The sequence below is a fragment of the Seriola aureovittata genome, chromosome 5 (genome assembly GCF_021018895.1).
Source record: "Seriola aureovittata isolate HTS-2021-v1 ecotype China chromosome 5, ASM2101889v1, whole genome shotgun sequence".
Lineage (NCBI taxonomy): Eukaryota > Metazoa > Chordata > Actinopteri > Carangiformes > Carangidae > Seriola > Seriola aureovittata.
The window spans coordinates 28,688,310-28,704,773 of NC_079368.1; the positions used below are offsets into that span (position 1 = coordinate 28,688,310).

Here is a 16,464-nt window from a genome sequence, read left to right on the forward strand (position 1 = left end):
TTTTAGCCAACGTGACCTTCCCTCTGGCGCCACCCTCTGGACAAACTTTATATCTTGTAGCTATTTTAGTGACGTGGCTCCAGAGACAGAAACGTCATTATTAGCGCGCCGGTGATTCTGGTCCAGAATGAAATATTAACTATGAGATAGAGTTCCATGAAATTGACATGTTCCCCAGAGGAGGAAGTGACTGACTTTTCATCTTGCACCATCTTTTAAATGTAGTTCTGTATTTTCTCTTTTATGCACTTTCTCTCACACAAACATTATATAAACGACAATTAACATGTTCTTACACACACGGAGTGAAGAAATACAAAAATACCAAAATTCAACTGTTCCTCATTTGTTTAATTTTAACTTTCTTTCTTCAAAAGCAAAACTTCAGCTTATTTTTTTTCTTTTTCTTATAGAAAATGGAAACAAAAAAAATTGCCTTGTACAAACATTTAAAAATGACTAACGGCAAAAAAACAACAAAAAAAAAAAAAACAACAAAAAAAAAAGAAAGAAAGAAAACTGCTGTACAGATTAGTAAAGAAAGGGGATTCATTCTTCCTCTGGACTCGTCTGTCTGTGTCTGTGTGTGTGTGTGTGTGTTGTGTGTGTGTGTGTGTGTGTGTGTGTGTGTGTCTGCCTCAGTGCAGTGAAATACAGCAGGTAACAAGCTCTCTAAGTTTACACTCCACATTTATATACACACACTGAGCTGGCAGAGGAGTGTGTTACTGCTGCTGCAGTAAAACTAAAAGGCTGAACACAAGTACTGTTGCTCTTCAAGTGAAGTTCATTGATGAAAGGTTTCGTGACCTTTGGGCCTTTGAAACCTGTTAAATGTCAAGTTAATGGATGTCAGACAAACACAAAAACGTATTTTTTTCCCCCTTTAAGTCCTGAAAAACAGATTTTTCAACAGTGGTTTTTTGCCCAGCAAAAGATATAAAATAAACAGGGGTGCAGCAAAGATGTGTTTTAGCCTTTACAAGACCTGGTTGTGTTTCCGAGTTCTGATTTCAGCTTATTTACAAGAGAGACAAGAAGTGAAAGGGACCAAATAACACACATAAATAACATTTCTCCACTGGTCCGCTCTGATTACAGCCTGGTCACATGATTTCATGAATAAGACGATGCTGCGATCTGAAAGCGCTCATCTGTTTAGACATCTGCAACCACTTCTGTTGGATTTAAAGAGTAAACTAGAGCAGAGATGATAGTGTCAGTTTGTCTCTGATTACCTCGGACACTTCAGTGTTCATGATGCACCTTAAAAATCTTTAGTATCTTTAGTATGAGATATCAGAGCAAAGAAATTAATGTTGAGGAGGCTGTTCCCCTGACAGCAGCTGATATTTACAGTCACTCAGCTCCTCCTCCTGAACCAGACGATTCACTCTCCAGATGTTGGTGAACCTCAGGGTGACGTTATAAAGACAATCATTCAGGCTGGAGGAGACTACAACAGGTAAACATGATATAATCTGAACTGTCCTGATGAAGGTTAACACCTGACTGAAAACAGATTAGTTCTGAACTCCTTTATCAATGAAAACTTGACATTTGAAGCACAGTCGCTCTGTTAAATCCCCGGTTTACAAAACGAGTTTTAAAACATCAGAGACGCTGATGAAGCTCAGGTAATGACCCACGAAGGGGCTTCACTGTGCGTAACGATCGGACTTCAAACGGTTGCAGTGATGTCTAAACCAGCAGCAGATCAAAATATATGACTCATTAGCGCTACTGCACATCAACAGACCTCTGCATCCTCATCACCTGGTAACTGGACTGAGTTGTGTGTTTGTGTACTTGATTATTCAGTCTGACGTTGTGTTCGTGTGGAGTCAGACGTGGGCAGTGATTCAGACGTCACAGTCACTGAAGGTTTGGCTGCTGTGCTTCCTCTTAGATAACAAAAACATCTTCTAATGTTACGCTTTCTCTGCTGCCTTTTGGGCTGTAATCAGCTGCACTTAAATATCTGAGATCCCTTCTGACTCCATTTCCCAGAGACCCATCCTGTGGTGGTGTGAGTGTAATCATCTTTTCCGCTGTGACTTCACATTTTGGCATCAGAACAGTCGTTATAAAGACGGCCTGCAGTTATGTCACTTAGTGGCAGATTGAGAAACATCAGCTGACTCTTTGTGCAGACGCCCTTCGTTTTTCCTCATCTTGCAGATTCTGATGTGTGGTTCTTCCTACACTTAAAGGCATCACTTTGGTACAAGCATATTGCTCCTTTACATCCATTCTGATTTATATTCTCCTTTTATGAGCATCTCACCTCTGCTCTCTCTCTCTCTCTCTGAGGAGGATTCAACAGGACACACAGCTGCTGATGCTGCACGTTGGCAGTAAACAGGAACCAAACACTGTCTCTCTTCAATTCATCTTCACGAGTTCATGATTAGGAGGGCAGGAGAGAGGTGCATAGGTCAGAACAAACACACACTGAGCAGGAAAAAAAAAAAAAAGACAAACGACGGCAGTTCAAAGTGAAAATGTGAGTAAAAAACAAACAAAAAAAAAGGAGGCACCCACTCGTCCCCGGTGAGCGACGGCACTGAAGAGTCCCGGTGCCTGAAGAGCTGTGGACTGGCTGTGAGTAAAGTTCTGTGTTTGTCAGCGTTTCAAGCTTCCCAAGCTGATGAAAGCAGTCAGAGTTCACCCCAACCGAGCTGAGCTGAGCTGGGACGAACCAAACCGGTTTCATGATGAGTCCAAGTGTGTGTGTGTGTGTGTGTGTGTGTGTGTGTGTGTCTGTCTTAATGTGTGTGTGTGTTATTTGTTGCGCAGCAGCTCTAGCTGATCCTGGTATTCGGTGAACAGTCTCTGGAAACGCAGGTTTTCCCCGATGACGGGTAAAACCTCCCGCAGCAGCTCCCGCTTACGAAGACCCTGAACACAGAGAACCAACAGTGAGCAGAGGCAGTTGCCGTGGTGACAGAGCAACAACGACAACACAGGAGCACAGTGTTCACAATGTGATGCACCAGTGAAATGTAAGAGTTTAATATCATTCTTAAAGACACTTTACATCGCTGTCTGTCTCTACTGTATGATTTTTAGTTTGAAGTGTAATTTTCTTGTTTAGTCATAGTTTTTGATTCTATCCTTATTTTTCTTTTTATATATATTTCTGATTATTTATTTTTTAAATTTTCTCCGTTTATCTTACTCATTTGTGTAATGGTGCTGCTGCAACACCAACAGTCAGTTAAAGCGAAGCTCATCTTACGCAGGTGGAAATTAGATAAGGGAAATTATTTTGGCGCTCCTATGTGAGTGACATCACAAAGGTCACTGAACTGTGACTCCAGCGAGTCAGTTACAGGGCGGTGTTGTCGTACCAGAGAGGTGGGCTCCCAGGCTGTGGCCGCAGATTTGTGGACGGGACCCAGCAGCTCCTTACAGAGCTCTCTGAGACGATACTCTGAGCCTGGAACACACACACACACACACACACACACACACACACACACACACACACACACACACACACACACACACACACACACACACACACACTTTTAGGTTTTCTGTCCTTGTGTCTGTAGAAAAAGTGTGATGTAGTTGGCGTTCGGCGGTGATGGCTCGGTACCTTCGTTGACGAGGAAGCGGGCGTAGATGAGCAGCCAGTAGCGATACTCCTGCGCTGACTGCAGAGTCAGAGCGGACGCCAGCTGATTCTCCAGGAAGGCTAACGTCATGCTCTGCTGCAGGTGGTGAGGGGTGGAGGAGAGGCGGGACGCCAGCCGACCAGCACTGCAGGGACGACACACACATTTTATTACCATGTTAGTTCAGTGTTTGTTTGAAAAGTGCGAGACTCTGTTCACATCAGATCAAGAGCGCCGAGTGTGTTCTTCATTACGCTTTATCCGGAGTAAGTAATTAAATTCTGTCATACTTGAGGTTGCGTCCCTGCATTACAGCCAACGGCCCCGAGGACACAGGTGCATCATGGGTAGTTAGGCAGCTCCTGAAGTCAGCACACTGGACCAGAGAGTCTCCTTTATCTGCGATCAGAGTCCTGAGAGAGACAGAGGACGGGACTCAGACAGTGTGTTCGATGGATGTGAGGCAGTTTATCACATTCACTGTAGAAAGAATCAATGAACCAATGCAATAAAATATATAAAACATACAAAAGTCCTTTTTACTAACTCTGAATATATTAGTAGCTGTTACAAGTACATTGTATTTTATTTATTTATTGGGTGAATGATGGGTCACAGTACATGTCATGTCATGTCATCTTGTTTTGAGAATAGAGTAAACATAAACACACAATGGTCGACATCTTCTCGTTGTTTTCATTTTCTTTCAGATAAATTAAGCGTTTTAATTCAAAATAAAATGTATAAAGTCAGATGCAGGAATCTGACACTCGTCTGTTTTTCATTTTCATTTTACGGAAACAGAAACCCAACAGAAACACAATCACTCATCTTATTCACACAAACCAACCAAACCAATCTAATGAGCAAACAGACAAACACATGAACCAGTCAAGCGCCCGGTGTCTCACCACGTCTCCAGCGAGGAGCTGAAGCAGTACGACTTCCCGTTGGACAGTCCGATGACTGGAACTCCCTGCTGAGTCAGCAGAGACTGAGATACTGTGGTGTCAGCACCTGAGGACAAACACAATGCTGCTCAGAGAGACTGAAACGACTGGGTTCTCCAGACTCAACATTGTCTAAGTCGGCGTAATGGGAACAATCCTGAGAAGAACATTCAGGTACATCGGGTGTTAAATATAATTCTCAAGGAATAGTTTCAGGAAATACTTTTGCTTCGTTTCTATGAGTCAGATATTAGTGTCAGGATGTATTTCATCATCAATCGATCATCGTCTCATGTGAACATCAGTTTAATAAACTATGAAACACTGAAAAAACTAATTCTAATGTGTTGATGAGATCAATCTTCTTTCATCTGATTAATCTATATAAACTATGTCCTCACAGTGAAACTGAGGCAAAGGAAGTAAAAAAAAAAAATCCCATGTGAGATAGATTTTCATCTTCTCAGCTTGGAGGGAAAGCAGATAAGTGTTTCATGTATGATTGCTGTGTCATCACGATCTGTGGTTTCTCACCAGATAAAATCGTGAGAAGAGACTCGTTCTTCACCAGAGCCTTCTGCTTCTGAACGTCCCTGCACAGACACACAGACACAACACATCAATCACAAATCATTCCTGCTCTTCTGCCTCAAAACCCTCAAATTCAAACCGTCTTTTAACAACTGCTACAGAAGAAAAAAAAAAAAAACCTGTCACAGCCTAAACGCCACATCAAAACATCATTAATCAATACATCTGTTAATGGAAACATCATCATGTGAGTCTAACAGCAGTGATGAGCTCTGACCAGACGGAGAGCGTCGCTCCAGCAGTCAGAGCCATGACGAAGTGGGCGGAGCAGTGCAGCGCTGACACAGGTGTACCCAGCTGGATGGCGGGAAGGAGCCGCCGCCCACAGGAAGAAAACACCGACAACATCCTGTCCTCGCAGGCGACGGCGAGGACGTCACTGAGGGAGAGGAAGAGCGGGAAAATCGATTTAGTGTTTGATTCATGTTTTTATCCAAAGTTATGAACTATTTGAATTATGAATTTTCCCACAACAGCTCAAGTAAAAAGACAAAGTGAGTCTGTGTGAAAACAGTGGACGTGTGGGCGGAGCCCCCCACCTGCTCCCTGCAGCTGTGACCACGGAGCTGGGCAGCAGCGTGTTCCAGTCCCGTCCGTCTCTGGAGCATCGCAGCTGGCTGAGCTTCGTACCCGCCACCAGCGACACCTCGTTCTCCACCTCCAGGAACACCGCCGGCTCCATGCTCACCTGCACACACACACACACACACACACACACACACACACACACACACACACACACACACACACACACACACACACACACACACACACACACACACACACAGACACACACAGACACACACACACACACACACAGACACGCAGCAGTGTGAGTGAAGGCCTGTACAATCATTATCAGTCAATCAACATCAGGTGTGTTTATTTTCAGGTGCAGAAAAAGAGAAGAAGTAAGTTTAGGTGGAAATTTGAAATTTCAAACCAAATTTTTTTTGGTTAAGAGGTCTTTTTTAAAAATCTCACACACACTCATTTTTACTCTTAATCATGTATGAAATCTCGTGTGTCTTGTTATTTGTGAAAATATATAAACTAAACAACTTCACTTCAGTTCGGTTGCAAATCGACTCCAGATCAAAGAAAAAACTGCCGACCTTAAACTTTCTGTGTTCAGGTGGAGAAAGGTAATAGATAGCTAAAGAGATAAAGAGATAAATAGAACAGTAACAAAGGTATAATTTCACTAACTGTTCCACTTCCTGCAGGAAACTGTAGATAAAAGTGCTTCTAAAAATAAAATCAGTTTTTCCTGTTGATCACAAATCTTGAATCCTGCGGACACAATCACACACAACAGCTCACACAGAGCGGCGCTGCGTTACCTGCAGACTGAAGGACTTCTGTGTACTTGGTGTTGGGAGTTTGAGGACAGCTACGGGAGCCGGAGGAGCCGCCACCCTGCTGGGCTCCCGCTCCGCTGGAGGAGTTATCTGACAGGAAGAGGGAGGACAACACACACATTTATCTTCCTCCGCTGCGCCACATTTCTACTCCAAGGACATCTGCACAGAAGCAGCTTTCACTTCACTTTTCAAATACTAGTTGGTATTTCATTTAAAGCCAGTTTTTAGTTTTTTAAATAAAGTTAATACATGTCTCCACAACCTAAATACATTATTCCTTTTATGTTTATCAATATTTTTATGAAGGAATAAATGGATCTCTATCTTTTCCCTCCGTCTCTCTACCTGAGTGAAGGGTTGGGCGATGGTAGCGGCCATCTTCTCTTTCCTGGGTCGTCCTTTCTTCCTCTTCTCCACCACCTCTCCTCCATCCATCAGCAGCTCCGGTTTCCTCTTGCCAAACGCCAGGTTTTTGTTGATGGCGGCCATCTTGTCCTCGCTATCGCTGCTGGTCTCTTCTTTGGATTTCACGTCTTTCAGGGAGGAGAGGGCGTCTTTTGTCCTGTTGGAGTGACAGAAAAGTTTGTTTTAGGGACAGTTTCCTCTCTTTTCTTTGCTGTGCTTCACATTTGTACCATTTTTTCTAAACTGCTTCACTCATACAGAGACCTGTCTAGAGGCGTGAGTCCCGCGGTGGAGGAGATGGCGGCTGTGACACCCGGCGTGGCCTTTGACCTCTCTGTGAACCTGGAGTCCAAAGCTTTCATTGGCTCGATCTTGGAGGCAGAAGTGAGCAGCAGACTGGATTTCACTCTGGAATATAGGGAAACCAGAAAATGAGACAAAGAGAAGGAGGGAATGAGAAGATGAAGGAGGAGGAAGACGAGGGAAGGGTGACAGAGAGTTGGGAGAGAAATATTTGGCTCAGACACAGATTGAACATAAAAAAAACAGAGGGTAGAGCAATAAAACCAAAGTAAGCGCTTCCTCTCCAGCTGCTCTGTCTCGTACCCGTCCTTGTTGTCTTCCAGGCCTTTGGCGGCGCTGCCGGCTGGAGGTGAGGTGAGCATGGGGTCGTGGCTGGGCCTCAGCCCCAGAGAGGAGGCCTGTCCCGGGCTGGAGTCGGAGCTGAGCTGAGGGGTGAGCTGACTGGACATGGAGGAGCCCGAGGGCAGGATGGGAACGCTGTTGAACAGAGCCGGAGAGAAATCCCTGCGGAGGAAGAGGGACAGTGATTTTCTACTCGGTCATCTTGTAAAGGAAGGTATCAGCTCTGGCCACCAGTGAAATGTTTTCTTACCCCGTGTCCAGCTGAGCGATGCACAGCGGTGTGATTCGTCTTCTGCCGTCCGCCGTTCTCGTCTCCACTTGCTTCTTCAGAAGGTTCTGCAACAGGACGAAATAATACGTCCAAGAAAGTCAAGATCCGAAAGTTAAAAAGCCGTGAACACGTTGCGTTGCTCGCAGGACGAAACATTTCAGTTTCCCACCTTCCTGATGTCCTCCAGAGACTCTCCGTTCATCACGCTGTTGAGTTTGGGGGCGGAGGACTCGGGCCCGGCGTTGCCCGGTCCTGAGTTGGCCTGGGCCGAGTTCTGTCGCTCCTGCTGGTATTTGAGCATCTCGGGGTTCTCGATGATGGTGGTGGAGAGCTGCGCCTCGGTGCTGGTTATAGCCAGACTCTTACCGTAGATGTTCTGGTGGATGCTGTTCTGTACGTCAGAGGAGAGAGAAGTTTGATTTGGGTTCTTAATGGATTTAATGAAGAAATAAATAGAGACTTGAAGTGAAACCAGAACTTCCAGTTTCTGCTCCAGGAAAAAACTCATATTTACTTTACTAAACTTCACTGATAACTAAAAATCCAGCCTTGGAACAGAGACTCTCAACAGTTTGTTGTTAAACTCGCTTCGAGTGTCTCGATAAGGACAAACAATCGAACAGTTTTATGTTCAATATTCATGCTTTTGCAGCCTTTAACGAACACCATTTCCCATAAGCCCTGGATGTTATCGGGCTAAACGCCACAGCGTCCCAGTAGAGGTGAGTCCAGGTCAGGACTGACGACAGAGGTCATGACTAAAACGCTGAAACAGTGTTGGTGAGTTTGATGGACATGGAGGAAAGCAGGTATCTGCACCGCTGTAGTTTTTAGTTTTTAAGTGTTGCTCAACTTAAAATCATGAGGTTTTAATTACTTAAGGTAAATACTGCAGCGAATGGTGATTTGTCTCAGAATAGGGAAAGTAATCCAGAAGAACCCGCCTCATCTGTTCAGACAGACAGAAAAGCTGAATGAGAAACGCACTGAGTCACTGAAGCGAGAGGAACCGAGGCGACGCCATGACTTCAGCTCTGTTTGAAGGAGAAGATAAGGTGCTGATTGTAAACAGGTTCTTTAATCTACAGTTACATCTCTGTGGTTTGAAGGGTTTTTCTATCTTATGTTCTTTTTGAATTTCAAGGCAAGTCACATGACTCAGGGGACTCAGTTCATCATTCATCAGAACAGACTTGCTGGGAAGAAGAGTGACGCTATATAATTAATCTTCTGCTCAGAATGCATTGTGCTGTGAACACACGGCCTGACGCGAGCACATGATGCGTCTTACCTTCTCCTCCTCGCTCAGCGGGTCTCCCAGCTCGTCCAGCGAGAAGTCCAGATAGGCCACAGTGCCGTCCATCGAGCACACCAACATCCCCAGACCTGTCAGAGTCCTGACACACACACATCAAACTCAGATGAGTGTGTACACGTGCAACTTCACCAGTGACCCTGTTCATCAGTGTCAAACCGAGGATAAATGAACAGAGCTGTATACAGCGTGGCAGATTCGCCACCTGCGCTCCTTTGGCCAAAAAACATTTTCTTTCTGATTATGAAAGAGACGTTTAAACCATTTGAAATATGTTTTTAAACCGTGTAAAGTCACGTTTGTGTCGTGTCGGTGTAAAGGGTTTGCGACAGGCTGAGCAGCTGTCTTTACTCACCAGGAGATGTCCATAATTGATTTATCAAAAAGATCATGAATGACCACCAGAGGGCGCTTCAGTGAGGTCAGCTGGAGGGAAACAACAGACCATTAGTTGGATCACATGCTGAGGTTGGTCTGACTGTCAACATTAAAACTGCTGTTCATTTGATAATGGGTGGGTGGGCTTCACTGAAACCAACAAAGCCAAAAACGTCAGCAGGTGTCAGATGTTTTTTATGTAATTACAATGACATAATCTCCTGCACTCATCACTCTACAGGCTCCACGAGGTAAAGACAAATCAGAGAGTTGTTATATTTACTGAGATGAATTATCTCACACAACTAACAGATACAAACATCGTGAACAACAAGAGGAAGCCATGAAAGCTGCAACCTGACAGAGGGACCTGCAGCAGCGGTACTGGACAGAGTGAAGAGGGAACTGACCCAGACGGAGAGCGATCGGTCTTTGCTGCCCACAGCGCAGCAGCAGTACGGACAGCTGGGTTTAGGAGAGCTGCCGTTCTTCTGCTTCTTCTTGAAGATCTTTGGGTTGAATTTCTACAGAGACAGAAACCAGATCCGTCAGAACGCAGGTAGATTTATGGTGGAGAACATCTTGAAAGAACAAACCTTACCACCACGGTGACGGCTTTACGGTGGCCCACAAAGTCCATGTTGGTCTTCCAGCCGTCTCTCTCCACGATCTGAGCTGTGGGGCCCGAGTTGTTCATGGCGTGAGCCGACACCAGGTACTGACCGTCCGGAGACCAGGACAGACGCAGGACGTGGGTCGTCCCGCCGCACTGAGACACACAGACATTATTCAAACACTCTTTAGTGAAACTGTGGATGTGGCAGAAAATTACAAGAAGCGCCTGAATAAATAAGTGAAAACACATAACGAACATGTAATGACATCACTTCGTATGACATAACTACGTCCTCAGCACCATCACACAGTTACAGTGTCTTTGTACCTCGCTGAAGGGTTTGGTGATGTTGGCCTCCATCTGCCAGTCCACCGTCCTCCACACTTTGAGGCTGTGGTCGTCGGCCTGGGAGGCGATGTATTTCCCTACTGGGTCCCACGTCAGACCTTTAACCAGCCCAGTGTGTCCTCGCAGACAAGTCACCATCTCTGGAGACATGAAGGAGACAAGAGGCGACTCGGGTGACGAGCTGCCAAGAAAGAAATCCTGCTCCATCCACAGCTCACAGTGGACAGTGGTTTCATAAGAGTGTAGAGTGTAAAGGGATAACTTCAAATAAAAAAATAATATTAGCATAATCAAGTGGTTAATTATTAAAAAAAAAAGAATTAATCATAATCATAAATTATTCTTCAAATATGAAGATTTTCTGCTTCTTTGTCTCATTTGAGAGAAAACTGAATGTTTAGGTTTAAAAGTGTGTGCATGAAATGAATGACGTCAGTTTGGGCTGTTGGAAATTTCATGGACCAAATAAATAATCAATTCAAAGAGAAAAATAACTGCCAATAATTAGATTAAATAATTAAATAATTAGGCGCAGCCATGTTGCAATAGCAGTGCACGTTTTCAGCATTTTATAATAACTTGAAGCTGTTTATGTGCAGGATTTAAAAACGTTCTGGCTCCATCTGGTGAGAGTATAAAGAATAATAGTCTTTATGGTAAGCTAAGCTAAGCTAACTGGTTGCTGAAGGTAGTTACATATTTACCACACAAACATGAGATTTTTATCAATCTCATCAATCTCTCTGCACAATGATTAAGTATTTTCCCGTATGTTTATTATCCTATTTTCTTTTGATAATGTAGCTTCTTTAAATTCAGCTCATTAGCTGAGTAATGAAATGAGACATTGTTAGTTCTCATTCTAGCTGAGCAAGTTTGGACTGACTGACACCTCCATTTACTCAATCAGCTTTTTTGTGGTTGTCTTTTTGTTTTTTTGCTGTGAAGCAACAGACCGGGGGAGGTCTGGTGTTGGTGTCAGGTGAGTCTCCTACCTGGGAATTTGCGAGCATTCCAGATGACGATGGTGTTGTCGACGCTGCAGGAGGCCAGCCACATGTCATGAGGCGACCAGGCCACGTCCATCACATCTACAAACAGAACACACACACAGGAGTCAGGGCCCGAAGCTAGAGATGTGCTGCTGGTTTAAATAAACAGGTTTAGATACTGTGTACATCTGTGCGACTGTGTCTTTTCTGACTTTCTATCTCAGCGTTTTCTCCGGTGCATTTTGTGGATGTGTATTTTGTGTGTATGTGTGTTGTCACCTCCAGTGTGATTCCTCAGGATGGTGACACACCTCCACTGCTCCACATTAGCCAGCTTACTGCTCGACCCGAACACGGTGCTCGGGCCGATGAAGCTGCAGGGAAACACACAAACACACAAACCTGAAACATTTCATCTCAACTGAAAATTACTTCTGCCAGAAACTGACGTAAAAACAAACAACATAAAATCCCCTTTTTAAATCATCAAGACATCATTGTAACAGTGTGTGTGTGTGTGTGTGTGTGTGTGTGTGTGTGTGTGTGTGTGTGTGTGTGTACATACGCCGCTCTCCTCCACACCATGACCAGCTTGTCGTCTCCTCCTGATGCCAGGTACAGCCCATTGTTGGACCAGCGCACACAGTTGACACAAGCTGCAGAGACAAACCCTCGTGTTAACTCTGGTTATGATATATAATAATAAATAATCATATAATATAGCTTGTATGGACTTTTTCCTATTATTAAATCTGACTGCTTATACATTTATTTGGTCCTTCGACACCACAGCAGTTTGTGTTTTTGTTAGTCGATGTGCAGAACAGATAAAGTTATTTGAATGTGTCTCTGGGGAGAACTGTCACGAGTTACAGATTCACTCTCCTGCAGCTCGACACTCAGGACGAATTGGAGGATAAAAATGTGGAAAAAGATTCAAATCAGAAGCTGCTTCATCACAATCTGACTTTACGCTGCTGGGACACCAGTACTGTTACTATTCATAGCACAGGTACAAACAGTAGCTGTGCGTGTAGCAGCAGGAGTTGTTGACCTTGTTCAGCTGCTCAAAGTTGGTGAATAAAAATGACATAAATTGCAGCGTCTGTAAAAGCAGAAGAGCCTGTTTGCTGCTCACAGAAAAACAGCAGTGAAGCAGGATTTACACAGGAGTTTAAATATTCACCATTTATAAAATATATTAATCTTTAAGATTAATGAAATACACGTAATGTTTTATAAAAGTTGTCTCTGTGTTTGAGATCAGATTGGAGCGGTGGGAAGCAGCGCTGCTAAACTCTTTATCTTTGGCGCTCTCAGTGAAATGTCATCTCCATAAGAAGCTGCTCAAGTCCCTGTTTCACATTCATCTTCCCAGTCTGTTTATGGGCTTGAACAGCTACTGAAAATGATGCATTAAATAAAACAACGTCTTATCTCATCAGTCGGCCTGTGGCCAGTTGGTGTGTGTGCTGCTGACAGGGCGGCAGGTTATAAAGACAGTGACACCGTGACAGGGGGCGGGGTCAGTGAGAGCTGAACAGATGGACGCCTCAGGAGCGTGTAAGATCCGCTCATGTCTCACGTCTGGTGTGAATTCTCAGTTACAGTAAACTTCTGACTGAGAAGCACTTGGACTAGAACGGGCAGTTTATAAATACAGCTACAAATATCTGCTTTTAGTGAGAGTACAAAGACTGTACAAGAGGTTATTTATCACACAGGCCACGAGCTTGTGTGTTTAATTAATATTTACTTACTTGTGGTACACCTGGAGGACTGTTCACGCAGGTGAATTAATCAAATATATCAACGAACCAAACATTTCTACATTCAACAGGAGAACTAACACAGTTACAGCCGGTTACCTAGGTGATTGTCCATCTGGCAAAGCATTTTGGGAATATTCTCGTTCTTCTCGTCCTCCTCTCTGAGGACCGGCGCCATGTTCCAGATCATCACCTTTCCAGAATCCTCTCCTGAAAACAAATCCAACATTAAAAAAAAAAAAAAAACACACAACCCACACAACCCTGCCTTTTGTTTCATGACAGAATGAGAAAGGCATTTTCATTTGAAAATCCCACATGTGGAGAGACGGACGAGGAAACTGTTTTTAGGCATTAAAGTCAAGCACTGGACATAAAGTGTGGATCCTTAATGACAAACGTCCACTTCAGCTCAACATCCCAAAACAGTGAAGCAGCGTCAGTGACAGAGGGTGTGAACAACAGTCCCGGTCTTACCTTGTCCGCCAGTTGCAAATTTTGTCCCATCAGGGTGAATGTCAACTGAAAATATGGGTTTGCCTGTGAAACACAGAAGTCAACATTTAATGATATTAGTCAAATCACTGTTTTAATAGATTGACGGGGCAGACACAGACTAACAGGCGCAGAGACTGATACTGTAGAAAGATAACGTATAATAGTTGAGGACAGAAGCAAAAATAGTGACCTCAGGGTTTTTTTCAACCACTGTTGACCTGATGGAAAATTCCTGAACTTTTCTGTGATTTTCCAGAGTCAGAGTCAGAACATGTTCTGTGGATTTGCTCAACATGCATTCTGGGATTTTACTGTAAAAGGACCTATTTGTGAAAATCCTCTGAAATTACTCAGATAATATATTTAACTCTCCGACTCCGTCTTTATGTAATACCTCTAAACTGTACAATATTGAAACATGTCGACACAAGTTGTTTTCTATATTATTTATATTTACCTAACCTATATTTACCTTCCCCTAAAAATGAACATATGAGGAGAACGTTCAAGAGAACGCAAGGTGTAAAAATACAGAGATAAAAATACCTTCCTGTTAAAACACAGAGACGACAAGCAGCATACATCACAGGCCGAGTCAACTCATTAACTGGTAATCAGGTTGATTTGCTGCTGAAGCTGTGAGTTCGGTGGTTTAGGAAAGTGTGAGAGCTGCTGGTGATTGTTTATATTCATCTCTACACGCGATTTCATTTTAATAGTTGAAATTATTCATATGATGATAGTTATTATTATAAAAATGATTGATAGATTAATTGATAATACGAATATACACAGCTTCAACTCGATTACATTATTTTTCTGGGGATTTATTTCGGTTATTATTTTGCTTTCATCATCTTTTATGCGTCTGTGTTTGTGTGTCTGTTCAATTACGGGTTTCAGACAAATGTTGACATAAAACATCTAACTTGTGCACACTGAAAGAAGAGCTGCAATGATTAGTCAATTAATTAATCGGTCAATTGACGGACAAATCAACTGTCAACTAGTTTGATTATGAACAGACATTACAGTAAATCTTTTAAGACAAAATGCCAAACGTGCTGGTTCCAGTATTTCAGATATTAATATTTGATGCTCTTCTCTGTCTGGGTGACAGTAAACTGAGTGTGTTTGGATTATGGACTGTCAGCTGAACAAAACAAGACATTTGAAGATGTCACCTCGAGCTCCGGGACATTACAACAGGCATTTTTCACTTTTTATCAAAGAACTAATCATGAATATAATCCGTTTCCCTTTAATTGATAATGAGGATAATCTTGATTTGCTTTAAGAGCATTAGATGTGAATCATTCAACAACAACAACAACAACAACAAAATACCTTACATCTGCTGGTTGCAGCTTTGTTTTTCATATTAGTCTGTTTTATTGTTTGTGTGCAGCCAATTCATTTGTTTCAATGTTTTTTGTTGTTATTTTATGTAAAACACTCTGAGCTGCATCTTCTGTATGAAAGGTGCTACACAAATAAAGTTTATTATTATTTAAATCTGTAAGGATCTGCTCGCTGCCTCCGTTTCATATCACCGTAAATAACGTCAGTTATTGACCGTTGGTCGAGATAAAAATGACTTATCACTTGCCCTTGTGGTTTTCTGGCATGTTGTGATGGACATTTGAGAGTTTACATGATGCTTCACAGACTAAATGTCTACTCTTAAAAACAAGTTATTTAAATCTGTGACAATAGTGGTTAGCTGGAGCCTAAATTCAGGCCATTTCTCTGACGGTTAACTTTCCAAACTGACAGCTCAGAGATTTCACCAACAGACACTTTTTTTTTTAAGCTCCATGCCAAGCTTCTTAACTGTCACCAAAACACCACAAGTTTGCTCAAATATCGCTAAAATGTCGGAAATGTCTTAATCAATAAGTCGCTTTCAGAAAGCAACTTCGACTTGGGTCATTTGGCAGGTAAGTTAGCTAACGTCAGGGCATCCGAGCTAGCCGGGAGTGGGGGGGGGCTAACTAGCTAGCTAGCTAAGGTTAGCAAACATTAATACATTTGGAAGAGAGAGGAGTGATAGTGTTAATGATTTTAAAAAAAACAGGTGTGTGTGTTCACTTGTTGAAATAAGTCCGGTTTGTCTGCGACTATTAACTGACAAACAAGTCAAACAAGTGTCGACCACCACCACCATCATGCCTCCTTATCAATTCACCCCCCTCCGACAACAAAAGCCCAACTTGGTCCAACAGATTCCTGCACAAGCTTACCGTTGTGGCTCACCCAGCTCGGCTTCAGCAGCTTCATTTTCAAGCCGATTTTTAAAAACGTCCACCGGTCTTATTTTCAACGAAAGCCCATCCAGCGGTCAGTTCAGCTGGAGAACTGCCGCTAACCCCCCTCCCTTTGTCTCAAACTCTGCCCGACACTTTGCTGTTTTTGTGGTTCAACTCCATCTCCGCAGCAGCAGCATCCCCAAGTCTCCGAGCCCGAGCGGCAGCGGCAGCACACCGGAGGCGCACCCGGACGACGATCGAGGTGACACCGGGCAAATCAGGAAGCGTTTCCGTTATTTTTGACCGCGGACAGGAAAAGCGTGCAGGGCGGCTGTCACAATAATTCGGCAGTGTGCGGACCTATTAAATGTGTAGTACAAGATAATATTCGGCAACACATTTTCATGAATAGTTTATTTTATTTACTGTAATTAAGTAAACTTGAGGGAA

The 16,464-nt window shown here is 43.3% G+C and overlaps 1 protein-coding gene across 1 annotated transcript; it reads right to left on the reverse strand.

The window, feature by feature from the left end:
* Positions 1-101: 101 nt before the first annotated feature.
* LOC130169618 (protein HIRA) lies at positions 102-16,257 on the reverse strand. The gene is made up of 25 exons (XM_056376510.1): positions 16,009-16,257; positions 13,745-13,807; positions 13,367-13,477; positions 12,064-12,154; positions 11,778-11,872; positions 11,502-11,597; positions 10,486-10,646; positions 10,144-10,311; positions 9,953-10,066; positions 9,520-9,590; positions 9,141-9,246; positions 8,019-8,240; positions 7,829-7,914; positions 7,540-7,740; positions 7,198-7,341; positions 6,874-7,090; positions 6,508-6,615; positions 5,704-5,852; positions 5,382-5,543; positions 5,108-5,166; positions 4,535-4,640; positions 3,914-4,036; positions 3,605-3,768; positions 3,354-3,442; positions 102-2,901 (listed from the first exon to the last, which is right to left on the reverse strand). The coding sequence occupies exons 1-25, from the start codon at positions 16,043-16,045 to the stop codon at positions 2,785-2,787; spliced, it is 3,060 nt and encodes a 1,019-aa protein (XP_056232485.1). The 5' UTR covers positions 16,046-16,257; the 3' UTR covers positions 102-2,784.
* Positions 16,258-16,464: the final 207 nt, after the last annotated feature.